This window comes from Lycium barbarum, chromosome 1, assembly GCF_019175385.1.
Source record: "Lycium barbarum isolate Lr01 chromosome 1, ASM1917538v2, whole genome shotgun sequence".
NCBI classification, from domain to species: Eukaryota; Viridiplantae; Streptophyta; class Magnoliopsida; order Solanales; family Solanaceae; genus Lycium; species Lycium barbarum.
The window spans coordinates 157281660-157308173 of NC_083337.1; the positions used below are offsets into that span (position 1 = coordinate 157281660).

The 26514-nt window shown below is 35.8% G+C and overlaps 5 protein-coding genes across 6 annotated transcripts; 3 read left to right on the forward strand and 2 right to left on the reverse strand.

Annotated features, from left to right (window-relative positions):
• Positions 1 to 3699: 3699 nt before the first annotated feature.
• Positions 3700 to 7413, forward strand: LOC132599920 (uncharacterized). 2 transcript variants are annotated; one of them, XM_060313089.1, is made up of 4 exons: positions 3700 to 4002; positions 5818 to 6000; positions 6106 to 6165; positions 6912 to 7052. In XM_060313089.1, exons 1-4 carry the CDS (start codon positions 3787 to 3789, stop codon positions 6948 to 6950), a joined length of 498 nt encoding a protein of 165 aa, XP_060169072.1. In that variant the 5' UTR covers positions 3700 to 3786; the 3' UTR covers positions 6951 to 7052. The 2 variants fall into 2 exon arrangements, with proteins under 2 accessions (XP_060169072.1, XP_060169067.1); XM_060313084.1 differs by having other exon boundaries at positions 3702 to 4002; positions 6973 to 7413.
• A 250-nt stretch (positions 7414 to 7663) lies between these two features.
• On the reverse strand, positions 7664 to 9261 carry LOC132599907 (probable glutathione S-transferase). Its single transcript, XM_060313076.1, has 2 exons — positions 8739 to 9261; positions 7664 to 8180 (listed from the first exon to the last, which is right to left on the reverse strand). The coding sequence occupies exons 1-2, from the start codon at positions 9222 to 9224 to the stop codon at positions 7815 to 7817; spliced, it is 852 nt and encodes a 283-aa protein (XP_060169059.1). The 5' UTR covers positions 9225 to 9261; the 3' UTR covers positions 7664 to 7814.
• Positions 9262 to 10047: 786 nt separating this feature from the next.
• On the forward strand, positions 10048 to 12280 carry LOC132622880 (uncharacterized). Its single transcript, XM_060337586.1, has 2 exons — positions 10048 to 11033; positions 11120 to 12280. The coding sequence occupies exons 1-2, from the start codon at positions 11031 to 11033 to the stop codon at positions 12134 to 12136; spliced, it is 1020 nt and encodes a 339-aa protein (XP_060193569.1). The 5' UTR covers positions 10048 to 11030; the 3' UTR covers positions 12137 to 12280.
• Positions 12281 to 12730: 450 nt separating this feature from the next.
• LOC132616926 (uncharacterized) lies at positions 12731 to 13627 on the forward strand. Its single transcript, XM_060331703.1, has 2 exons — positions 12731 to 12790; positions 12923 to 13627. The coding sequence occupies exon 2, from the start codon at positions 13100 to 13102 to the stop codon at positions 13625 to 13627; it is 528 nt and encodes a 175-aa protein (XP_060187686.1). The 5' UTR covers positions 12731 to 12790; positions 12923 to 13099.
• A 9720-nt stretch (positions 13628 to 23347) lies between these two features.
• On the reverse strand, positions 23348 to 24046 carry LOC132616933 (PKS-NRPS hybrid synthetase cheA-like). The gene has a single exon (XM_060331714.1). It carries the CDS (start codon positions 24044 to 24046, stop codon positions 23348 to 23350), a length of 699 nt encoding a protein of 232 aa, XP_060187697.1.
• Positions 24047 to 26514: the final 2468 nt, after the last annotated feature.

The following is a 26514-nucleotide window of genomic DNA, read 5'->3' on the forward strand; positions in this document are numbered from 1 at the left end:
AGCCACGTGAATTTTAGCTCTAAAAAATAAAAATAAAAGGATTTTACAAAAAAAAAAAAAAGTAAAAACAAAAATAGTCATCTTCTTCAGCTCTCTCCCCCCCCCCCCCCCCCCCTTCTCTCCTCTTCTTCAGCCCCCCACCGCCCCTCTCTTTTTCTTCTTGCTCCACTAGCCATCCGTGATCCTCCCACTCCCAACTAATTCTTTTCCTTCTAAACAATTTACTTTAAAAAACAATAAGCATCAATAGCAACAACAGGAAGAAAGAGGAAAAGCAAGAAAAGTAAAGGGGTGTGTTTGGATGAAGGGTTTTTTTGTGTGTTTATTTCAAAGGACTATTGATTTTTTTGGTCCATTAATGGAGAAATCATGGACTATTGATTTTTTTGGTCCATTAAGGGCTCGAATTTGCTGTATTTGAACAAAGCAAAAGAGAAGAGCGACGCAGGCGGAGGCAGTGGAATTCGGCTTCACCGGAAAAAATTGACGGCGGTTGCGGTGGATTCCGGCTTCGGATCGGGGGGGGGGGGGGGGAGGGTGGACCGGGTTTGAGGATTTATTTTTTAAATGTTTTTTTTATTAGTTAAATTGTTTTAAAATAAATTTTTTCTTATAATTTTTTTTTTAATGATTAAAAAATTTAAAAAGGAAAAAATTGGCATCTCACGCCCTTTTAGAGCAGTGCATTGCACGCGCTTTGCCACCTTAATAATTGTGTTTAAATGGCACATTAATAATTGTCTTGAAGGGTTCATATGTCACGACCCACCCACCTAGGTCATGACCGGCGCTCAGTTAGCCTAAGCCAACTGAACAAGCCTGAATCATTTCTTGTTAGTAAAATTTCGGCAGAGTTTCCTCTGTACTAGGAGAACATTCAAAAATCAAAACCTGTCAACACCCAGTAAAATAATCCAACGAGCTACAATACCAACATATTAAGTGTCATAGAGCATCAGAATCCCAAGCCATGGGCTTCCGCAAAACTTATAAGTCCCAAGCTATACTTTACTAACACAAGCCAAAATAAGATATACAAGGCCGACTTAAGGAGCAAAACTCTAGGATTAGAAAAAAAAAACTAATATACTATAGTAGTTAGCAACATGGTTGCCCTCGTGAAACAAGTGCGAGGCTTACTGGATTCGTTGTCAGCTTTGTCTATCGCTCTGTCTGAGTCAGAATGTCACCTTTGGCTAAATTATCTATAGGAAAGTAAAACAAGGGAGTGGGGTCAGTCACACCGACTGAGTGAGTAATAATATCAACCATAGCGTTTTATTCCGGACAAGCATATGTATAAGAAATCATGCAACATATAATCATCAAAAGATATCTCCTTTAAACCAACAGAACAATACATCTATGAAAACTATGTTTAAACTAGTTAAATAATCACGTTCTTATTTATTGGGGTCCCTATGCCAGTATCGAAATATACATTCTGACGCTATGGATTTACCATAGCCGTCTGACTACCCCGTTAGCTAGGTTCCCTTCTAGAGGGCCTTTGTACAATACGAGTTCACTTACAAGGTGCACCAGGTCTAACGATCCCGACGTTAGATAACGGCGAATCTGGCAATAGTTTTTCCAAAAGTTCCTTTTTCATAATACAAATGGATTCTTTCCGTGTCAAGAATTTAAATCCAGCAGTATATATCAACTCATCCTTATCAAAAAGGAGAATTTATAACAACTCATAAATGGCATAGTTCAAGAACATCCGGTGTGTAAAAGTGAATTGATGTGTTTTTATATATAAGGTCATGTTGTAGCTTGTCCGCGTGCAAATAATCTCTTTCGTTAGACGACCAATTCTATGTAAGAAAACGAATTTAAAACATGCTACAAAAAAAGAAATCAACTATGAAGGAATTATCGCTTACTGTACTCTTGCCGAATAACTCCAATTCGCTTCCGACAATTGTCCCCTTGAAGTAGCAGTTATCTAAAATATATAAAGCAATATTCGAGTCACATGTGGGCTTATCAAATGCTAGTTTCCCCCAATTAACCTATGCTCATCAGGATACTAAATTTTGATTTCTAGCTACTGCTATTCTCTATCTGGCTTGAGCATACCAACAACAGGTTTTTCAGTTTTATTCCCCAAATTTAGAACTCTAGAAGAGAATTTCAATTTATTTGATTCTAAATCTTAGTTGTTATTTCTCCCTACCCAACAAAAGGATGAATTTAGTGATGAAAGAACTTACTTGCAAAGTCAAGAATGGAGAAACTAGTTGAATTTTTCTTATCTGGTTCTAAGTCTCTAGCTTCTCTTCTTCACTTCCTTTCCCTATAGCTCTTGTTTTTTTTTTCTTCTCCTTGGAACTATGCTGATACTTCTCTCCCTTTTTATTCTTTTATTATTATTATTATTATTATTATTATTTTTTTTTTTAATTTTTTTTTAATTTATCAAGTAGGTTCTAGAGAAGTGGGTAATAAATAGCTTATGATTGAAGTAGTATGGGCCAAGACTTAATACCTAAGTAACTTAGATGGACCAAGGCCCAATATTTCAGGTTGTTATATTCTTCCCCTCTTATGGAAATTCGGTCCCCGAATTTTAAAGATATACGTACCTACGGATATGAACAAGTGAGGATACTTGGCTCGCATCATTTCCTCATCTTCCCATGTCGCCTGTTCACTACTATGATTTTTCCATACCACTTTCACTGTCGCGATCTCTTTCGACCGCAGCTTTCTTATTTATCTGTCGATTATAACCACCGGTTCCTCTTCATAGGTTAGATTCTCATTTAACTGAATATTTGATGCTTCGAGCACATGGGATGGGTCTGGTATATACTTTCGTAACATAGATACATGAAATACTGAATGTACGGTCGACAATTCTGGTGGAAGTGCTAAACGATAAGCAACTGCGCCTATTTTCTCAAGTATCTCGTATGGTCCAATGTATCTCGGGCTCAATTTCCCCTTCTTGTCTAAATGAAAAATCGGGACAAGTTCAAGGGTCCATGTATGACTTTGGCCATGTTAAAAACGTTTTAAAAATATCTTATGGTATGACCTAATGGTCAATGCAATGGGTTAAGAACTATGAGGTCTCAGGTTCAGATATGATATAACATTTTCTTATCTTTTCAAGTCTTGATCAACATAGTTGTCTACTTCCCGGTTCCTACATTGATGGGAGATAGCAAGTACGAGTAGTATTAATTAAGGTGGGCGTAAAATGAGCTCGGACACCACGATTGATAGCTTACATTGAAGACACAATCACCACTACAAAGGTAACCGTGAGTAATTTTTTTCTTGAAACGGTAATAGTAACTACGACTTTAAAACTGTAAACTGAGTACACTCGTATTGCAACGGATTTTCATTGTGATGGACCCTCACCATTTATTTGACCATTTATCTTTAGTAATTCTTATTTTGGGCACCTAAAAATGCAATATGTTATAATCGGTTAAAATTGACAAAGAGGATAAATTAGATTTTCATGGGTGGATCTAGTATAAGAATTTATGGGTTCATTCAAACGCAATAACTTTGGCTCGAATCTTTATGTTTAAAAATTCACTAAACAACTGCAAATAATTAATTCGAGTGTAATAGATTAAGTGGCTTGTGATTGAATCTCGAATTCTAATTCATAAGGTTTAAATTCTGAATCCGCCATTATATTTATAAAAAATGAAGTACTAGTATATGATATGAAGCACAGGTGTGGATCCTAAGAGCTAATCCAAGCTTCTACAATAATAGAAGTAGAAATAACAGGAAATAACAAGAGCCACGTATGAGATGCTGCTGCAATCTTCTTCCTCCCTCTTGAATTGGGGTATTCTCTGTTCCTCTCATGCTTCTCTCAATCCCTCAACCTTCAGTTATCATCACACCAAATTTCCAATTTCTTTGAGATTCTCCTCTCTAAAAATCAGAGCCACTGTTGACGAGAAGGACCAAAATTTTCAAGCTTCCATTCTCATCCAAGATGAACAAAACAAACAACCCAACCAGGTATCTGTTTCACATTTCTTTTTCATGGATTTTAAGTCAATTGCTGCAGAATGTTACTATATTAAGAAGATTTGAACTTAGTAATACTATATGTTACAGCGACAATGAGTCAGTCCAAAATAGTTTATATCTTTCTCCCACACCGGTGAAACAACGCAGTAAAAGACTGTTTTTAACATTGTGCACTGGGCTTACACATAACGACCTTATTTGAACAGGATGCCCGCCGTAGATGATCGTTCTTAGCCCCAATCATGGTGCTGAGGTGGTCTAATGTCTGCTCTGACAGACACTAATCAATTTTTTCTGGGAGGTTTTTACTTATTGCCAGTGATGACCGTTTCCATGGCTGTTGAGTTCAGAGCTGTAAATTGTAATATTCACCATTTGATTACTAAACCGACTATTCTGGGCACCTCAAGGTTATGGTTGGCAGTAGCACCATCAAGGCAGCAAGAAATGAACAGTATTTTCTTGTATTGCTGATTTTATCTATAATGTTATGAAATAAAAAATGGGCAGCCCGGTATCCCGCATTAGTAAGGTTATCCCTCGGGGAAAGGGTGTTGGGGTGCAATGTAGACAATATTTTCTGGGAGGTTTTTACTTATTGCCAGTGATGACCGTTTCCATGGCTGTTGAGTTCAGAGCTGTAAATTGTAATATTCACCATTTGATTACTAAACCGACTATTCTGGGCACCTCAAGGTTATGGTTGGCAGTAGCACCATCAAGGCAGCAAGAAATGAACAGTATTTTCTTGTATTGCTGATTTTATCTATAATGTTATGAAATAAAAAATGGGCAGCCCGGTATCCCGCATTAGTAAGGTTATCCCTCGGGGAAAGGGTGTTGGGGTGCAATGTAGACAATATACTCTAGTGCAAGCATTAGTAGCTACTTCCATGGCTCGAATTTTATGAATTAACAGTCTTCTTATAAGTCAATTTTCTTGCATGTTAGCTATCCAAACAAAGGCTTAATACATATTTTACCTCTCCAGAATTGTCTAGATGCGGTGCCTCCAAACAAAGGCTTAATACATATTTTACCTCTCCAGAATTGTCTAGATGAGGTGCCTCAGGCACCCCCCTTTTTTTAGAAAGAAGGGACAAAGGTTATGGGAATGTAGCTTCCCGGTCCCCCTTCTTTTGGCAGTGCTTGTGAAGGGGTGTGCTACCAACAATCGGCCTTGAAGCTCTCATCTAACCAACAAGCCGAGTGCTGATGACTATTTGTACTAGTAGGGGTGTCAAAATTGGCAATATGAACAACCGAATTTAGCCCATGTTGATCCATCCAATTCAGCTCATTTATAAGTTGGACCGATATATAGTCTAAATTGATCCATGAGAAACTTTGTCAACATAAAGATAACTTCTGGTTTGATATGTCATTTATTATTATAATAAAGGAAAAAGTTTTATTAGGTAGTTAAACAAATTATAAGATGACAAACAAAGAAATTAAAACTTAATAAGAGTTGGTAAGTTTGGTTATGGCCTATTGTTCAGCCCATTTCAACCGAAGTAACTTTTGGGTAGGTCATTGAGCCGCCGATTTATTAATTCAGCACATTTTGACCCATCTAAATTCCGCCCAACGCGCCCATTTGACAACGCTCACATTAGCTAGCTGTTGCCTTGTTTTGGCTATTTGCTAAAAAGTTGTTAAAAGAACAACCTTTTGCTGATTAGTGTATTCAATTTTATCAACTGAATTAATGTGGGCAATTTGGATAATGTATCTTTACTAGACATTCACTTTCATTTTGCTACTGGTTGTATGAATTTATGTGGGTATAATTTTATTTAGGAAGTTGAAGAGAGTGTAAGAGTGCTAAAAAATGCTGCCAAAACAAGAAAGGTTCCAGGAGAGGAGATCATGGCTGCTTTCTCTGTCATTGAGAGAGCAAAAATTGATTCCTCCAGGTTTCTTGAAACACTCGGTGGAACCAAATCTCCTGGGAGGACGTGGATGCTCATTTTTACGGCTGAGGTTTGTAATTCATTTTCTTTTCTTTCCTTTTTTGTTCTTTGTTAAGTTCCCTATATTGTCCAATACTTCATTCTAATTTGAAACCTTAATATTGCATTATTGCAGAAAGGGTTAGGAAAAGGGAAATATTTCCCAATCACAGCCATTCAGAGATTTGATGCAGCTGTAAGCTTTACTTCTCTTTTATCTGTTTTTCAACATTAATAAAGGGAATTACTCTCAATGTAGAAGATAAAACAAAGTAATATTTACATCTGAAAATGTTCTAGCGATTTAGAGTAAGGATTCATATGGTCTTTAGGAGAAGAGCAAAATAATTCTACTCTTAATGCGGTTATATAACTTTGTTTGTTAGTTTTTCTTTCTTTTTGTCCCTCTTCTTGTGTCATGTAATGGTTGGTATAAATCCGGATCACAATTTCCTTCATGAAAGCTTCTAAATAAGCGAGATTCTTATTTTTGTATAACTTAAGCATTTACCATAATAGTGAGATGATTAGATCGAATGTTTATGGTTGCTCAAAGAAAATTGATTTGCATGTGAGAGCAGGGGGGGGGGGGGGGGGGGGGGGCTAGAGCAATGAACATGAATCACAGATCCTTCTGTTTCTAATTGTTTAAACTCTTAGATGAGATAAAATCAAGTAATTCAATCTCATAGGCCTATTGTGTTAGCTAATTTTTCTCAGTTGTAAATTGTGTATCTAGTGTTATAATTTGTTATACTGGGGATCTTCTGTAAATGACCATGATAATGTAAACGTCCCTGCTCAGAACTTAAAATACAAGAAAAAAAGAAAAAAGATAAACAAGAGCATATGCAATTTTCAGAATATTGTTCGTGCTATAGCAACCTACATTCTCTCTTTTTAATGTCTGCTTTTAGATGATGAACTCCAATTTCAATGCAGAGCATACATGCTTTCTTGTTTAAACCCCAAGAGGAATAACATGTTTCAACAAAAAATTTAGGCAAAGAGGATTGAAAATGGCGTCTACCTGGGGCCTCTTGGATTCTTGACATTTGAAGGGCCATTTTCATGGAAGAATAGGATTCTAGCTTTTGTATTTGAGCGGCTTCGGATAAAAATTGGACCCTTTGATCCTTTTGATATCAGTATTAAGGGAAAAGAAGAAAGAGAACCGAGCAATAAGGATAAGGATCCATTTTTCATCTGGTTTTACATTGATGAGGAAATAGCCGTTGCTCGAGGACGGAGTGGAGGGACAGCTTTCTGGGTCCGTTGTCGACGTGTCAGCTAGTCGTGAAAGCATTTGTATGTATGTATATTTTGACTCTCCCAATGCACATGACATTAGATAGATATATTATACTAATGAAATTGTGAAGTGTATGGTATATGTAAAGGAACAAGGAGAGAGATTGTCAATATTATAGGGATCGTTCCTTTCCTTCACTGCTTCAGTTCTTTTACTTATGCGTTAATAGATCTTATTCTTAGATTGGAAGAGTATAGAATAAGCTTCTTATTTGCATATGTTTGTGGCTTGTAGAAATAATACTATAGCAGCCTCATTTGGTTCGGAGGTGATTGATGATGTTTGTGCAATCAAGATCTTTGGTTGCTTCGGTTTCTGCTTGGTTGACACATCATCTGCTCTTGATTTTGCAAATCGGAGGGACTGTTTGCAAAAGGTCTCAGAGTAACTTCAATATAAAACCATCATAATAAAGATCGATTATCCTTACAAACCTGAGAAAAGAAGGGGTAACAATAGACAAATAATAGCAGGAGTTGCACACTCAATCACTCACACATCACTCCAACACTTAAACAATTATAAAACCACACTCATCCTTTGTTTGTTGCTAGGGAACGCAAGTAGTTTAAACCACCTTGGAAGTAGTTGACTAGGTTCTCTTGTGGTGGCATTATTTCGTGTATAATAGGATTCTGTTTGAAGTTTTCAGCCCATTGATGGAGTGAAGGGAACTTTTCTTGATCAAGTAGCTTCATCTGTCCTACTTCCTCCATGGCACTGAGCCAATGACATTTCCAACCCATCACTAGATCCAGGTAGCCTATCTGCTCCCCGCCAAAAAACTTCTTCCCCTGAATCTGCTTCTCGATAAATGCAAACAGTTCCTGTACTGACTCTATAGCTCTTGCTTTTGCCTCTCCTTCAGCTTGCATTGCTTGCCATGATCCTATGACACACTGAAGGTGAAAATTAACAATCAGAAGGCTATCTTTTAGTCATTTGCTATTCTGGTCTATGATATGATATTTCATTAGATGCATTAACTTGGATAGAATGATTGCTGAAAAACTTTATTATGTGTCTCACACAATTGACATTAGTTGCGTGAGACTTTTTTTTGTCACACAAGTTGGTGGACCCAAATCTTAGACTTTTGGGTCCACTAGCTTGTGAGACAAAAAGAAGCCTCACACAACTAGTGTCAGTTGTATGAGACACAAAACAATTTTTTTCCAGTTGATTGAAGATCATGTTTATGGTCTGATAGTTTAAGCTATCTGAATGTTTTAAGCTATCTGAATGTTACTATCTTGGAGTAACAAAACTGTTTACCTGATAAACAGATCAGATTGGATCTACATGCCCACCCTCTTTCCTATGGAAATATAAATTATCCTTAACTTTCCTATAGGTCCATATCTGCTAGCTTTTGTATGCCTATAATTTGGAGCATTGGATTATGCTAAGAAAGAAAAACAAAATTGGGATAAATGGGAAGTCTGTAAAGCAATTACCGTCTCATCAACAAATTTTGCCCAGAAACGTGCTGTAGCTCGTTCATGAGGATCCTGAGGCAACAGAGAGTATCCTTTCCATGTTTCATCGATGTATTCAAGGATTACAAGTGATTCAACGATGGGTTTGTCATCGTGTAGTAGCACGGGGACCTTCTTGTGAACAGGGTTGGAGTTGATAAGCAACTCACTCTTGTTCAATAAATTTTCTTGTATGTATTCATAGGCAACTCCCTTGAGCTTCAAAGCCCATTCCACTCTGGTGCAAAATACACTTCCTGATGACCCTATCACCTTCACTTCTCCCATTCTCCCGGTGGAAAATCTATAGAATAGGCTGATACAATTTGTTTGAAGATTCTGCTCTACTCTCAAGTCTTTATAGATTACAAAGTTAATAAATAAGATTCTTTTTTTATTTCTGCCCTGAATTGAAAAATCTAACGCGACTCGTTCAAATTGTATTTCTAATGAGAGATCCTGCATAAATTCAAAGTCATCTTACTGTCTAAACTAGGTGTTCATATCTGATAGGCTACTCATGTTATGAAACTTCAGCCAAAGCAACCTTTTTTCAGTAGTCAATCGTTTAGAATTAATAAATTAGTATTCCCCATTTCTTTTATATGATTATGTTGATTGTATCAGAGTTGACCGAATGTAAAAGAATTTTAATAAAAGAATTGTTTGACAAAAGAACATCTTTGAAACCTACTCTGCTTCTTTTTTTTTTTTTTTAAATTCAAGTCCACTAGGCTTTTGGCCTAGGGCTAATTTTATAAATTTTATCAAACAAATCCAGAAGTTTGTACAACCGTAGCCAAAAAGGCTAATGAAAAATATAAAATTTAAACTAATGATCAAATTAAGACTTATAACTTGTCTTAATTTGATATTACAAAATGTTAAAAACTTACTAATAGAATGAAATTTGAAATAATTGCTCCATAAAGAACTTCTGTTTCTATATCTCACATGCTCTATATTTGGCCCTCTATATGCACCAAGGCAGTACATTTTCTAACTAATGACCAGTTCTCAGTAGGATGAGCATCCCGGGGTGCTAATACCACCAACTAAGAAACAACCACTAAATAGAAACTGTATGCCCATGTGTACTCAAGAGGTCTGTTGTGTTCCATGTGCTCAATCATTAAGAGCAGTAATTCCACTTCATGTCATTTGTCAAAAGTGCCTCCAAGATCATTATCTTAAGAATTTTAATTGAAAACATAAAGCTTAGTTAAATTTCTGTCCAATTGAACATAAACTATGGTTTTGCTCTCAATATGATATGCACAATCAGTGCCAGGTTACAGATTTATCTACCTTAAGAGAATTCTTTCCAGTGTCCATTCAACACAAGGTATTTTTACAATTTGTGTATACTGGAACCAAACTTATCTTTTTTTTTGCGCGGAGTGCCCTTCTTTTGGGCTGGTCTTTATATTTTTCCCTTTATTTATGCCTTCTTTAATTTTTGCCCCTGCCGCCTGTTTAATGAATATTTTTTGACGAAATTACCCTTACCCCATTAAAACCCTTTCTATTTCGTCATTTGCCCTTTTTTTTTTTTTTTTTTGCTTCTTCGTTCCTCATCTGTTTTGTGTCTGTCTTATTTGTTCTAAAATTTAGGTACGAATTTGGATATTTTGCTCGTTTCAATATTTATTTTTATGTTGAATTGATATCTTTGTCTTCGTCGTTTTTTATATTTAATTGATCCTTTTTGATTTCAAATTATAGTGTTTTTGTTACAGTGTCTGTATGATTTTTTGAACTTTAGTTTCGTTCCCCATGTATATATTCTGGTTTTTTGAATGTCGTATTATGAATGTCGTAATATGTTTTAGTTGATTTTGATATGCGTTTGGTTTTCTCTTTGTTGAATCTTTGAAGTTTTGTCTGTGAACAACTGTTTTATGTTGTTGCTGTTGTTTTTGTTTAATAATCTAGGTTTTGTGAAGAATGTGTTTGTCTGAGGCAACATATGCCGGGTCCGGCAGAGTTGTTGCTTTTTGAAACTGAAGTTATGCCGGTTCCGGCATAAAGTTATGCCTGTTCCGGCATAAAGTTATGCCTGTTCCGGCATAACTTCATGAATTAAGTTAATTTATGTGTGTCTTGGTTTTTTGGTGTTGTCTTGTTAATAATTTTGGTTTTTATGCAATCTTTATGTGTTTTGGTGTTGTTTTGTTAATAATGTTGGCCTTTTATGCAATCTTATGTGTTTTGGTTCTTTCTTCTATTATGCAGGTATTTGTGTACCAGTCTAGGGGCTGATTTTTTATCATGGTATATGTTAATTATTTTCATTCTCATTTTTGGTTTATTCTTATGTAAACTCTTGGTTTCTGTTGATATTAATTTTTCTTTTATAGGAGGAACATCCCTTGGTTAAGTTTGAACATTGGGTTGAAGGAGGTGGCATGTGGAGTGGTGATTTTCATTTTCGGAGTTTGATTTTGTCCTTTTTGAGTGTCTCTCAATTGGAGTTGTTGAAAAAGGGTGTGTTTGGACAGTTTATGGATTTGGTTGATGTCCGCCAGAGTGATAGTATTTTCCATTGCTTGATCTTATCGCAACTTTCATCTAGTAATGATAGTGCGTTAAAGTTTAAGATTTTTGATGGCGTGTGTGTATTTGATTCCGAGTCTTTCCGTCTTATTATTGGGTTGGATTCTTGTGTTGGCGATTTTAGTGTTGTGTCTAGCAGACCAAATAGATTGTTGAGACTTTATTTTTCAAATCAGGATAAAATAAGGTTGTGTGATCTCAGGAGTTTTTTACAGATCAAGTCAAGTAATCGTACTGGTGGTTTTTGGGAAAGATCTAGTGATCCTGTTAGACTTGCTGAGGTCTATATATTGGAGAGGGTTTTGTTGGGTCGTAACGAGAAATGTGTTGTTAAAGGTCATCTAATGAAGATAATTGACGATGACAGTCTTCGGGTGTCTTATCCTTGGGGTTCTCTTAGTTTTAATTGGTTGGTACGGTCGATTCGTGGTTGTGTGAAGACTTTAAAGAGCACGCCATCTACACGTTATATGATTAGTGGTTTCCCTTACGCTTTAAATGTGTGGCTGTTGGAGGTTTTCCCTATCTTTCGAGGGTTTTCAAGTTTTCATGGTCTGAAGTTTCCTCGTATGTTGTCTTGGGGTCCTTCAAAGCAAATTGATTATAAAGTTATTACTGATAATTTCTTCCATGCTGAAAAAGTATGTGTTCCCCTTTTGTTGATGCTTCTTTTTCTTGGTTCTTTTTCCCTCTTGTTATTTTTTGTGTTTTTGTCTAAATTGATGTGTTTATATTGTGTTATAGAGATTCAAGAAATTTATTGTCCATGCTGTTGTTGTTGGTACGGAACAAGAGATGCTGGATTATCCAGTTGCACTTAAATTTCCTGATGATTCAGGCCCTTGTTCTTCCCGTGCGGTTTTTCCATCTGAAGTTACTTCTCAGATAGTTGATGTAAGTTGTACTTTGCTTTTTGTGTTTTTGGTTGTTTAACTGAATTCTGAGTTAGAGGCCTTGTGGTATAGTATTTTAGTAGGAGACATTTTTGTAGTCTTTTCTGTTTTGGTTATGGAAATTAAAGTTTATGCACCTTGAGCCATACTTTTTGGTTTTGCAAACGTAGAATCTGCACCTTCCGGCATACATTTCTCCTTTCATATTTTCAATTCTGCCCCTACCGGCATACTGTTCTCATTTTGAGACTAATTTTTGTAGGTAACACATTTTGCAGTCTTCTCTGTTTTTGTTTTGGAAATGAAAGTTTATGCCTCTTGAGGCATATTTTTTTGTTTTGCAAACTTAAAATCTGCCCCTTCCGGCATACAGTTCTCCTTTCATATTTGAATTCTGCCCCTACCGGCAAACTGTTTTCATTTTCAGACTTCAGTTCTGCCGGTTCCGGCATACTTGTTCAACATTAATTTAGTGACATCAAAAGTAATGTGTTGTTTTATTGATCTGTTATACAGGGTGTTTTGTCTAGTGTGAAGAAGCAACTTGATGATGAACGATCTACAATTGTCAATCAAGTAAAGGTATGGCCTTTTATTTTTTTATTGTTGAGTTTGTTAATGTGATATGTATACTTTGCATGCTGCATTCGTTGTTTTTGTTTATTCTCATTTTCTTTTCTTCTTTGTTTAATTTTTTTTTTCGTTTTTTTGTAGTCTTTGGATAGCCGTTTCGAAGAATTGGATAAAAATTTTGTTGGCGCGATTAATGCTGTGGATAGCTTAGTTCGTGTACATGATGAAACAAAGTCAGGTGTAGCAGCTTCTGAAAGTGCTAAAAGAACTTGTTTAGAAAGTAGACTTGACAGTTTGAAAAGTAAATTTGATTATGTGATGCATTGTGTTGAAAGTTTAGTTCGACTGCATAGCGAAAAGAAATCTTGTAAAGCTTGTAAAGCAAGGTCTACAAAAAATGAGACGTCTCCCATGCTCGATATGCTCTGTGATGCTGCTGTTTCTTCATCAAGTCAACTGTCTGATAAAACTCAAACTATTTCTCAGTTTGAAAAGGAATATGTGAAAGAAAATAAAGACCGCGCAAAAAAAGAAGCACTTAAAGAAATTGCTGCAATTAATGATGCTTTTCAATGCGGAGATATTTTGTTTTCTTCTAATGAAGCATCACAAAATGTAAATGAAGTAGCAGCTGCTGTTGAAGATAGTAGAAAACGTCCGAGATGCGAAGATGGAAACAAAGAAGAAGATGGTAGTAGAAAACGTCCGAGATGCGAAGATGGAAACAAAGAAGATGATGGTTATCCTAATTGGTATTTGCTTACACCAAGCAGTACTCCAGTTGAGAAACGGTTGAGTTCTGCTACTGAAGATATATACTGTACTGCAGAAGAGTTAGGAAAGTGAATTGATTTTTTTGTTGTTATTTACGGCAAGTGTTATGTTATTGTGTTTCTCCCTTTTTCGAATGATGTATATGTAAATTGGTCTTTCATTTCTGTACATATAATGAAGTTTCACTTTTTCAAACTGTGTTCTGTAGTCTGCCTTAACGGGCATACTTTTGACATTTTCTCAATAGATGTTCTGCCCCTTCCGGCATACTTCTAAGATGGAAGTAACTGTTTTTCCTAAAAATAAAAAAGATAATTAAAAAGTGACTCTTGTTCCAAAACATCTCCAATAAGTGCGACAGTTACTTCCAATTAATGTATTAATTATTTTGTTTTTTTTTTAAAAAATGGAAAGAAAAATTGAAAAATTCTTTGTATTTTTGTCAATAGTTGCGACAGTTACTCCAATTTAAATTTTAGTAACTGTTTTTGCTTTAAAAAAAATCAATAATTTTAATCTTGCCGCCTCTGGTATAAGTTTACCCGTTGGGAACAGAAATTATGCCCCTTCCGGCATACTTCTAAATTCGTAGTAACAGTTTTTTTTTCGCTAGAAATAAAAAAAGATAATGAAAAAGTGACTCTTATTCCCAATATCTCTAATAGGTATTTCTACATTTACTTCCAATTGAAAATGTATTAATTTTTTTCTTTTTTTAAAAAAAAAAAAAGAAAAAAGAAAAAACTGAAAACTCTTTGTATTTTTGTCAATAATTGCAACAGTTACCTCAATTCAAATTTCACTAACTGTTTTTTTTTTTTTTTTTTTTTTTTTTTTAGAAAAAACTGCAAAACTCCATGTATCCTCATTCAATTGAAATCCAATTGTTTCAACAGTTATTCCAATTTAAAATGCACTAATTTGAACTTCTATATAAAGCCACACAGTTATGCCTACAACGGCAAACTTTTATTCCTAACACACTTATATTATGCCGCTTTCGGCATAAGTTTTGTCACGTGGTTAGCACGTGTGCAGTTTTTTTTTTTTTTTGTTCAATATATATTGCCCGCTCTTCCTGTATTTTACTTTTTATTTTCGTTTGTTCACTTTAAAGTTGAAGAAGGCAGTTGCTTTGTCACGTTTCCTATATCATCTTTATCATTCATTGATTTCTCTTAGTGGGGTTTCAATTTCATCTGTAAGTTATTAGTTACTATTTCATTACTTGTTGATAAGTTATTTCCTTCAATTGTTTGTGTCTGTAAATTATTTGAATAGGGTTTTTTGTTTTTTTTTTGTTTTTTTTTTCTTTTTACGTTTTTGGTAATGCATTTTGGTAATGTATTTTTGTTGGTAATGTTTTTTATGTGTTTTTTTTCCTTTTTTTTTTCCTGATTGAATTTTATGTTTTGCTCATGTCAGTGTGCTAAATCATGAGACGACAATTTGGACAAGTTGCTGACTATTATATTCCTCCGGAAGAGTGGACGGACACACACATCAGTGCTGTATGGCGAGGGGATGAAAAGTTTGTTAAATTTGTTGAGAAATTTCTTACAAAAGAACAGTTGGTAATTTTGAAGAATCGTCCTTTTGGGAAATTTATGGAATTACATAATATAAAAATGCCGGGTATGTTGGTGAATTTTATGTTGTTGTCGGAAGTTCAGTGTTCTGAAACCAATGAAATGCATTTTAATATACAAGATAAACTTGTGACATTTACAGAGCAATCATTTAAGAGAGTCACTGGGTTATCAATTACTGAACCTCCTAGATCTTTCTATGCTAAATATAACAAAACCAATGGCAGTCGTCTTTTGAGAAGATATTTTGGTGTTGGAGATGGTAAAAGGAATTTGGAAATGAGGGATTTGAAGAATGTGATGAGTGCTGAAAATGTAGATTTTGAAGATGACCTTGATGCGGTGATGCTAGCAGAGCTATACATTCTTGGTCGTGTTTTATTGGGTGGTAGAATTGATAAAAAGGTGTTGTGGCAGCATATTGTATACATAGAGGACACTGAATTGTTTGAGCAGTTTAATTAGGGGTCTTTGTGTTTTGCCGAACTCCTGAGGTGTTTCAAATCAATATATAAGCAAGGGACAAACAGACATAACATTGATTATGGTGTTGCTGGTTTTGTTTTTGGCTTTAGTGTTTGGGTTTGGTTTAGGTTCAATGACTATCGCAAACAATATATTGATATTATTGGCAATTGTCGTGAACCTCTGATGTTGTCGTATGTCAGCAAGAAATCTCCACATTTCAATGAGGTGAAGAAATTGCTTGTATCCGAAGAGTACACGAGTGGAAAGGTAATGATGTTTATTGCCCTTTACTTTTCGTTTAACTTTTAATGTGGTTTTTCTTTTTCTATTTTGATGTCATTATTTATTATTATTGTTGTATGGATTTTATTTCAATAGCGAGGTAAAGGGGTGGTTGATGAATCTCCGGACAATTCAAGTGCTGATGAAAGTGAATCTGAAGATGCCAATATTGCTGGCAAATCCAGTGAAAGCTCTTATCTACAGCGTCGCATTGAGGTATTTCTCACGGGTCCTCTCTGTTTTTCCTGTAAAAGTTTTGTTCCTTTTTTTTTTCTCTTGAGTTTAACACTTTGCTGTATTTGTTTATATTCACAGTTCCTGGAAAATGTTTGTGATGTTAAATTGGATAGGATTTTGAATAATCAACAGAAGGAGAAGGCCCGGATGGATCAGCTGATTTCTGCTTTGCAAAAAGCAGGGTTAAATTTTGAATCCCAAACTGCTTCTCATGCTGAAAATGTTCGTCGACATGTTGATTCTCCTCGTCATGTTGAAAAGGGTAGGCGCAAGAGCACAAGATCTGTTCGTAAAAGTGCTGCTGCTAAAAGGAAAACTAAACAAGCCATGCCTCGTAAAAATGTTGAGCAATCTTCCGTCGGGCAACGAAGAAGATCGGTGCAGTCTGATGAGGAAGATGTTGCTGATCTTGAACAGGCATTTTGGGAATCTGAAACTGCAACCGGAGACGAGGGGGGCAACGGTGTTGATTTGTCTAATGTTGAGGGTGAAAGTAATCAAGAAATTCAGATGGAAGATGTGCAAGCCGGTTCTAGTGAAAGAACCGTTGATGAGACAGAGTTGGGAGGCAAAATCCTGTTTTACAAGAGAAGAAAATTACGCAAAACATTACATGATGCAAATGCTTCTCTAAATGTGGCATTTGAAGATGTTTTTGGAGAAGGCGAAGCAAATATGACATGTCCCATGGAGACAGATGTTGAACAAGTTGAATCTCTAAATGCAACCGAAAATGTTGAGGCTGAATTGCCTTCGGTAATTTTACATTTATACTTTGTTGTTTTCTAAATCTAAGTTGCCTGGCACACTTTTCTGGTAGTTGACACTTTGTGTGCTCTTTTTTGTTTCCCCATATGCAAATGATAGTTTTGCCTGTCCTGGCATAATCCCCTTTTTTATTGCAACTCATGTTCTGCCTACTCCGGCATACTACCTTTTTCACAAAGTTATATTTCTGCCTACACTGGCATACTTTCACATTTTATATGCAAACTCATGTTCTGCCTCCTCCAGCATACTCATCTCTTTTGGAAAGTTATTTTCTGCCCACTCCGGCATACTTTTACTTTTTGAAACTTAAATCTTGCCCCTTCCGGCATACTTTTCCCTTTTTCAAGCATAAGGTTTTCCCCTTCCGGCATATTTTTTCAAAACTTGTTCATAAATCTTTTACCACTTTCAGAATTTGTTAATTTTTTATTTTAATATTTTTGTTTCGATGATGGATGTTGTGTTTCTTAATTTGTTACTTTATGTAGGTTGTTGTGGAGGAACAATTTGCCAGTGAACAGTTTGGTGACGCCAATCGTGAAGAATCCAACGTTTCTCCACCGAAAGAACATATGCTTGAAAATCTTGAGCAAATTCAAGATGAAGATGTGGTGGTTTCTGATCATCTCGAACGAGATTTATCTCCTGCCAGAGATGATTGGATAGAAGAGGGTGATACGTTGGTGTCACCTCATCATGATGAATCCATTGTATCTCAAGCTGAAGGAAATGCAACTGGAAATGTTGAGGCTGAATTGCCTTTGGTAAATTTACATTCTATACTTTGTTATTTTTAACACTTTGTTTGCTCTTTTCTGTTTTGCTTATGCAAATGATAGTGTTGCCCCTCCTAGCATAATCAACCCTTTTATTGCAAACTCATTTTCTCTCTACTCCGTCATACTATCTTTTTTCGCAAAGTTATATTTCTGCCTACACTGGCATACTTTTAGTTTTTGAACTTAGCTCTTGCCCCTTCCGGCATACTTTCACATTTTATATGAAAACTCATGTTATGCCTTCTCTGGCATACTCATCTCTCTTGGAAAGTTATTTTCTGCCGTCTCCGGCATACTCTTACTTTTTGAAACTTAAATCTTGCCCCTTCCGGCATACTTTTTTCTTTTTCAAGCATAAGGTTTGCCCCTTCGAGCATATTTTTCGAAATTTGTTCGTAAATTTTCCTTTTTTGTGAACCTAATTTCTTCTTGTTTCGACATAATTTTCAATCTTTTACCACTTGCAGAATTTGTTTATTTTTTATTTTAATATTTTTGGTTTGATGACGGATGTTGTGTTTCTTAATTTGTTACTTTATGTAGGCTGTTGAGGAGGAACAATTGGGCGTTGAACAGTTTGGTGACGCCAATTGCGAAGAATCCATTGTATCTCCACCAAAAGGAGATATGGCTCAAAATCTTGAGCAAACAACACTTGAAAATCTTGAGCATATAAGACGTGAAATACTTGAAGCTCAAGTTTCTAACGGGGGTGATGAACACGATGTTGTTCCTCATATTGGGGTTATTCCCGAGCCTATTAATGCAGTTGAGCCATTGAGGAGCGAACCAGCCAATGCAGACCTGCCCGAGCCTATTAATACGGTTGAGCCATTGAGGAGCGAACCAGCCAATGCAGACCCAGTTCAAGTCAGTACTCCAAGGGAGTCTGCTGTTGTTGATGGAAAGGGTGAGAACTCTCAAGGAATGGAGGACAATTTTTGATATGTGTCCTTTGAAGATATTATAAATGTCGCTTCTTCCTCTGTCAAAGAGAGTACTGTTAGTCAAACCCCTCCTATTGCTGAAGAAGAACCTGTTGTTGAAGTGGCGGAAGTGCTATCTTCCTTGAAGACAAGCCGCTAGAGGAAAAGGAAAGTAGTGGGTGATACCCCGGCACCCGGATGGATGCTATATTCTGGACGAAACGATCTTCCTTTTGGGTCACGGAAGGACGAAAGTGACTGGGATGAACAGTACAGAAGGATGTGCCCATTCCATTACTTCAAAAGCAAAATTGCCGTGACCTTTTGGAAATTTTTTATCAATCCTCAAAATCTTCCAGCAAGTAGATTTCGACCTACTGGGTAAGTTTTTAGTTATTGTGTGCTTTCTTAAAAGTTATTTTCTGCCCACTCTGGCATACTTTTACTTTTTGAAACCCAAATCTTGCCCCTTCCGGCATACTTTCCCCTTTTTCAAGCATAAGGTTTGCCTCTTTCGGCAAACCTTATTCATAAAATTTCCTTTCTGTGAACCAAAATTCTATTTGTATTTTTCTAATTTTTGTTCCCTTTTCTTTAATTAGGGAAGAAGATGAGGTAATGTATCCTGGAAAGTTGAACCAACTGAGTGAAGTTTATAAGTTGGGTGATGTTGAGCCAAATTATAGGATGTTTTTTTTGGAGCTGTACCATGATGTCTATGCGCTTAATGATGAGGTTCGTGATTGTCTTTTACTTTTTCTTTTCTTATTTTTCTATTAGTTATTGCTTCTTGCTTTTTTTTTTCTTTATTGCTGAATCGCTAATTTTTTTTTCCTTAACACAGCATATTGATGTGATGCTATATTATTTGAGGAAGAAAATGATGTATCATCCTCCAGCTGCCAATGCTGTTAAGTACACAACCGTAGATATAATGTTTGATCAGCTTGTGCAATTTGACATCAATAGATACTACCAAGACCCGGTTAATTACCACTGGTATGCTGGCGGTAGTGATGATGCATTTTTGCTGAGTAATATTGTGTATGGGCAAAGCGGAAAATGTGGTATATCGTGGGAGAATGTCGACAGGGTATTAATTCCTATTCGCCCAGGATCTGATGATCCTAAAGCAATTTCTCACTATGTACTTGCTGTTTTTATGATTGATGAGCGTAAATTGGTAGTTTATAACTCACTCAATCATAATGATGATCGTTTGGTTCGCATTCTCGAGGCCTACTGTGGTATGATCCCTAAGTTGTTGGAGGTCAATGATTTTCAATTATTCAGGCCATCATACAATAACTTCAGTAATCTGACATATACATGGGCTGCCTGTCCAAAGCAAGGATCGTACGTTTCGTTCTTATCTTTTTTAGCTTTTTCCATTGTTTTTTGTTTATTATTTTGGTTTTCTGTTGTTCTAAAACATCTCTCTTTTATGACTTTCAGAGATTATAATTGTGGTCGTTTTTTGATCAAGTTTGCTGATATGCTGATTAGTGGTGAAAATCCTGCTGATTGGGATGGTTCTGGTTTGATGGACTACATGAAAGAGTGGTCAATCAATTTGGTTTGTCATGGGAAAGATAAGCTGAAAAAGGGTTATGACACGCCACCAGATACAGCTGGAAGTGATTATCATGAGCATAACAATATGGAGTGTGATTATGAGATGAAAAATAGAGCAAGATCTGTGAAGAAAGCAAAAATATAGTTTGTTTTAGTTGAGCTAGATCTGTGAAGAAAGGAAAAAAAAAGTTTGTTTTAGTTATTTTTGCACCATGTAATTTTTTTTTCGTGCGCCCTTTGTGTTTTTTGTAAATGTTATAAGATTGTATAGTTTGTTTGTGTTATAAATTTCAACTTTAAGCCCCTTTGTAATTTGATGGTGTTCATTTTTAATCTCAACTTCTCTGTTCATAAAAGCTGTTATTTTGTTGAAAATTCCAAGTTATGCCCCTTCCATCACAACTTCATGGTGGTTGTGTAATAGAATTTTGCCGGGGTCGGCATAGTTTCTCATTTTGTAAATAGAAGTTCTGCCGATTACGGCATAATTTAAGTTCAGAAAAGTTGCCAAAACCAGCAACAAAGACAAACCCTTTGAAGTTATTGACCAGCCAAAAATGCATTTATTGGGGGTTATTTGTCACGTAATGCTGCTATTTTGTTGAAAATCAAAGTTATGCCCTTTGCATCACAACTTTATGGTGGTTATGTAATAAGAGTTTGCCGGGGTCGGCATACTTTGTCATTTTATGAATAGAAGTTCCGCCTATTCCGGCAGAAATTAAGTTTGTATAGTTTGTTTGTGTTATAAATTTCAACTTTAAGCCCCTTTGTAATTTGATGGTGTTCATTTTTAATCTCAACTTCTCTGTTCATAAAAGCTGTTATTTTGTTGAAAATTCCAAGTTATGCCCCTTCCATCACAACTTCATGGTGGTTGTGTAATAGAATTTTGCCGGGGTCGGCATAGTTTCTCATTTTGTAAATAGAAGTTCTGCCCATTACGACATAATTTAAGTTCAGAAAAGTTGCCAAAACCAGCAACAAAGACAAACCCTTTAAAGTTATTGACCAGCCAAAATGCATTTATTGGGGATTATTTGTCACGTAATGCTGTTATTTTGTTGAAAATCAAAGTTATGCCGTTTGCATCACAACTTTATGATGGTTATGTAATAGGAGTTTGCCGGGGTCGGCATACTTTGTCATTTTATGAATAGAAGTTCCGCCCTTTCAGGCAGAAATTAAGTTCAGAGAACTTGCCACAATCAGCAACAAAGACAAAACCTTTTAACTTTTTTGACCAGTCAGAATGCATTTTATTGGGATTAGTTGAGACACCAACTCTTTGGGCAGTCAAACGCATTTATTAACTTTAATTAAATGTATTTTGACTATACTTATGATTTTACACTATAAATTAGACCATTTTTACATTCACTCACATTTTATCTCTTTCTTATACAACTTTTGCCACATAACAATGGATGTGAATTTCGAGAAAAGGTTAAGCAGGTCCTATGTCCTTAACGATGACTTTGTATGTGTAAATGTTATCAAGAAACTTTTTTGTTTTCATCTGGGTTTTTATTCCATTCATCCTTATTTTTAGTAATAATTTTGTGTGTTTATTTCGTTGCAGATCCTTCCAAATGACATCTCAGACAGTCTTCCGAACTCTGAATGCGAAGCCTATGTGCTTTATGGTCGGCATTACTACAAGATGACTTACAAAGTTGGTGCATATCGGCGCCTTTGCCAGGGGTGGAAAGATTTTGTTGATACCAATGGGCTGCAGGAAGGAGATACTCTATGCTTTAGGCTTGTTGAGTGCAATGCTGGCATAGGAATTATTGTTAAGAAGAAGGAGAAGATTGTAGTTATAGACTAGATCTGCTCATAATTTTTGTTTTAGTATGAATGAATTTTTATTTTTGTTGCTCTCCAAAATTTGTATGAATGAAATTTTACTATGAATGAATGAAATATTTTACTTAATGTTAATTGTGTTGTTCTGAATGTTTTTTTCAATTTTTCAGCATTTTAAAATATTTTATAAACAACAAAGCACATAAGTATGCCCCTAACAACATACTTATTTATTTTGTAAGCGGAAGACATGCCAGTTCCGGCATAAATGTAAAACTTGAAAACAATAGAGAGAAGGAATATTGTTATGTCCCAAGGCACACATTTATTAAACTTACCAGGATGTAGTCTTTGAGATACCAATTTTGTTTTGCCATTTTCCCCGACAAAAACTGATAGACCTGTCAGAGGAGGCAAAATTATAAAACTGGATAATTAAAGTTGATGATATTTTTTCTTTTTCCTCAATGTTTTATGGTAGAGAATTGTAGATTTCATGTAGGGACATTTATCTGTTGCTATTATATAGTCTTTTATTATCAGCAACAAGAAGATAACAACTTAATAAAAGAAAATAATAAAAGAAAGAATGGACAGAAGAATAAATGAGTTATAAGATGCTTGAAGTCTCAGTCTTAGTAATACCAAAGTTTTGCCATTTCTTTCAGGCAGAGTGTGCATTATGCGTCAAGAATCATAAGATAAATTCATATAAACCATGTATAAGAGTGTGATGTTAGGATGACAATTTCCTCTTCCTGTATCTTCTTGACGGGAGTTATGTTTTCTACCTGTGGAAATTGACAATATAAATGAGTGATATTTTTTGTGGCAATTTTCAGATTATATGAGAGTTATGCCCTTTCCGGCATACTTCCTGTACATTGAAAATAAGATTCTGCCCCTTCCGGCAAAACTAAGTATAAAATAGGGTCATAGTTGTTCCTTTGTCCAGCATAACTTTTGTGTTTGGTTAATTTTAAACTATACATTGCTCATAAAACTAAGATTGAAGTGTGTTGGTAAAATCTACTTACTTTCATTGTGAGCATAAAAACAGTGTAATAGTTATGCCCTCACCGGCATAATTCCATGCTAGTTAATACAAGTGTCTGCCCCTTCCGGCAGAACGAAGTATAAAAATAGGGTGATAGTTTTTCCTTTATCCAGCATAACTTTTGTGTTTGGTTAAAATTAAACTATGAATTTTTCACCAAACTAATATTGAAGTGTGTGTTGGTAAAATGTACTTACTTTCATTGTGAAGCCTCTACTTATCTTTTCAAGCAGAATATTTTCAGCCCAACATGTCAGGTCATGGGATGGTCCTGTTGCGTCCAATTTTCTCTGGTAAAACTAATTTTGCAGCTTGTTCTGGATGTAATCAATACATGCCATTATTGGCAACTCCCTTGCTTTCCTCAATACATAATTCATTGTCTCGACATTGTTTGTTGTGAGCATGTTGTAACGCCTGTTGGTGTGGAATGAACGTGCCCATCTTTCTGGTGGTTCTTCTTCTATGTATTCTGCAGCTTTTGGGTCGATTTGTTGTATCTGTGACATATAGGTACGAAACTCTGCCTGTTTGTAGGTAGTTGCTGCATTGTAGAACAGTGATAGGATCGCTTCGGATGGGAAATATTTCTGCAAGTTCTTCTCCATGTGGTAGATGCATATTCCATGCTGGGTATTTGGATACAGTTCTTTGATTGCAGTTGCAATTGACGAGTGGCGATCGGAAAGAATTAATAGGTCTTTGCGCGTGCCAAACACCTTTTTCACGTGTCTGAAGAACCACCTGTAGGATTCATTATTCTCAGAGTCAGCAATACCAAATGCGAGAGGAAATATGCTGTTGTTTCCATCTTTTGCTACTGCTATCATGAGCACACCGCGGTATTTTGATTTCAAGAAGGTTGCATCCACCATCACTACTGGTCTGCAGTGTTTCCAACCCTCAATTGATGCTCCATACGCGAAAAAAGCATATTTAAACTTATTGTCAGCGGTCCATTTGATGTTAGCAACTGTTCCAGGATTTCTTAATTTCATCATGTGAAGATATTGCGGTAGAAGTGTGTAGTTATTTTCTGGGCTTCCTCTTATGACATTATAAGCGTGTTGGAGGGAACGCCATGCTTTGTGGTAACCAATGTGCAAGCCATATCTGCTTCTCATTTCTTCAATGACAAATTTGGGTGTTATCTCTTGTAGTGTATGGCGTACTAGGTCTGTAATGTATTCCGCTATGACTTTTGAAGTTGCATTCCTCATGTCAGAGGTGATGAAATTTATTGAACAACTATGTCTCTTTTCAAAGTTAACTACTTTGAAAAGTTCTGATCCTCTGAACCTTGAACTGTGGAAACGCCAAATGCAGGTTGGATCAACACATCTGATGTAATATCATTGCGTGCATGACTTTTCTACCTTGTACTGTTGATGACGAGTAATTGCAATGTTATTCATGCACTTTTTCACGATATCTTTGTCTTTGAATAAAATGCCAACTTCTATTTGATCAATCGATGCACTAGGTGTCAAAATTTGTGTATCATTTTGTATCCTCTTCCTTTTTAGTGTCTTTGTTTTGTTGCATGGCTATGTTTGTGTCTCTTCAACTGTCATGCTCTGAGTAAGTGATACAACATTCATTGAAGTTGGATGCTGAGAAAGGTCATTGTTTATAACTTGCTCAATGTTTGGCGGTTGCCATTGTAGCTGCTGAGGTGTCTGGTTAGGAGTTACTATCTCGCTCTGCTCAAGTGGAATCCCAAGGTTATGTCCAATAGGGTTGTGTTGTTCGTCATCCAATCCAACTTCAGACATGTCTTCTTCATAAGAAATGCAGAGTTGTCTGTCAATTTCCTCTATGGTTTGTCCTTCTGTCATTAGGATAGATTCATTATGATGTTCTTGTAATGGGTTGTCCTCCGCATCAGCTGAATCGAACTCTAATATGAAACGGGAATTCCTGAAGTTGTCATTGTTGTTGAGCAGGTACAAGCAAGTGTGAAAATCAATGTCGTTTGTTACACGCATCCCTTTGGATGTTTTCTCACTGGTGTCAAACCATATGTTGGCCTCTTTTTGCTGAGTATCTTGTGTATGCCCCGCAAATATCTATTGAGTGAATTGTTGAAAATTTACACCATCATTGACAAGTATTAGCTTGGTTTCATGATTAACATAATTGTAGGCAGCGTCCCATTTGCCGTTGAAGGCTACGTAGATGCATCTTGGTGTCATTTTTTTTTGTTAAACTTCCTGCATAAAGAGAGATTCACTTGAGAAAAAACCAAAATGAAATGTATTTAAGTTGTTAGTTTTGAAAATTTAAGTTCTGCCCTTCCCAGCAGGCTTTGTATGTAAAGTCATGAAGTATGCCTGAAACGACATACTCTACCATTTTGTAAACAGAAGTTCTGCCGCTACCAGCATTCTTCAAAAACGGAGTAATTGTTTCTGCAACAGTTATTTTCATGAAACTGAAAAACCTCCTTTGTCTTTATCCAATTTAAATCAAATCCATGCAACAGATATTCCAATTTAAAATGGACTAATTTATACTTCTATATAAACCAACACAACTTTTAAGAAGGAAAAAAAAACACTTTACTTCTGAAAACCAGATATAATCACATACAAAATGAACCAAAATCAACATATTGTACATGTTAATGGTGGCCACGGGCAAGCACATGAACATGCCCATCCTCATAACCAAATCCATCCTAATATTGCAAATTACTCATGAAATTGCTGATATCAAAAGAGATATAGATTTTCTGAGGGATCTTTACGGTGCTCTAAGTAGAGAAAATGATGATCTGCGAAGAGAATTACGATTTGTAAGGCAGAGGTTATTCCAGCACACTGGCCAAGTTGACGATGGGGCAATTTGGAATGGGTACACGTGAAATTAGAACTGATGATGGTAGTTTGGTACTTATGAAGTTAGAATTATATATATATATATATATATATATGTATATATATGTATATTTAAATGTATGTTAATGAAGTGTAAGTTTATTTAGGTTTGTAGAATTTTACTTTAATGGCTTCTAAAGAGAAGTATTGCCTTCTACGGCATACTTGTTCAGAAGTTTGTTCAGAACTTTGCCAGTAACGGCATACTCTACTACTTTGTAAATTGTACTTTTGCCTTCTCCGGCATACTTGTTATTAAATTGGTTCAGAACATTGCCGTTAACAGCATACTCTACTCCTGTAAATTGAACTTTTGCCTCCTCCGACATAAGCACTTTTTGTTTTGCTGATGATAATGCAGTAATTGTTTTTGGTTAAAAAAAATTTAAAAAAAATGAAAACCTCCTCTACCTTCATCCAATTTAAATCAAATGCCTGCAACAGTTATTCCAATTTAGAGGATTGATGCAACTGGACTAATTTATACTTCTACATAAACCATAACTTTTGCCTTCTCCGGCATACTTGTTATGAAATTGGTTCAAAACATTGCCGTTAACGGCATACTCTACTCTTTTGTAAATTGA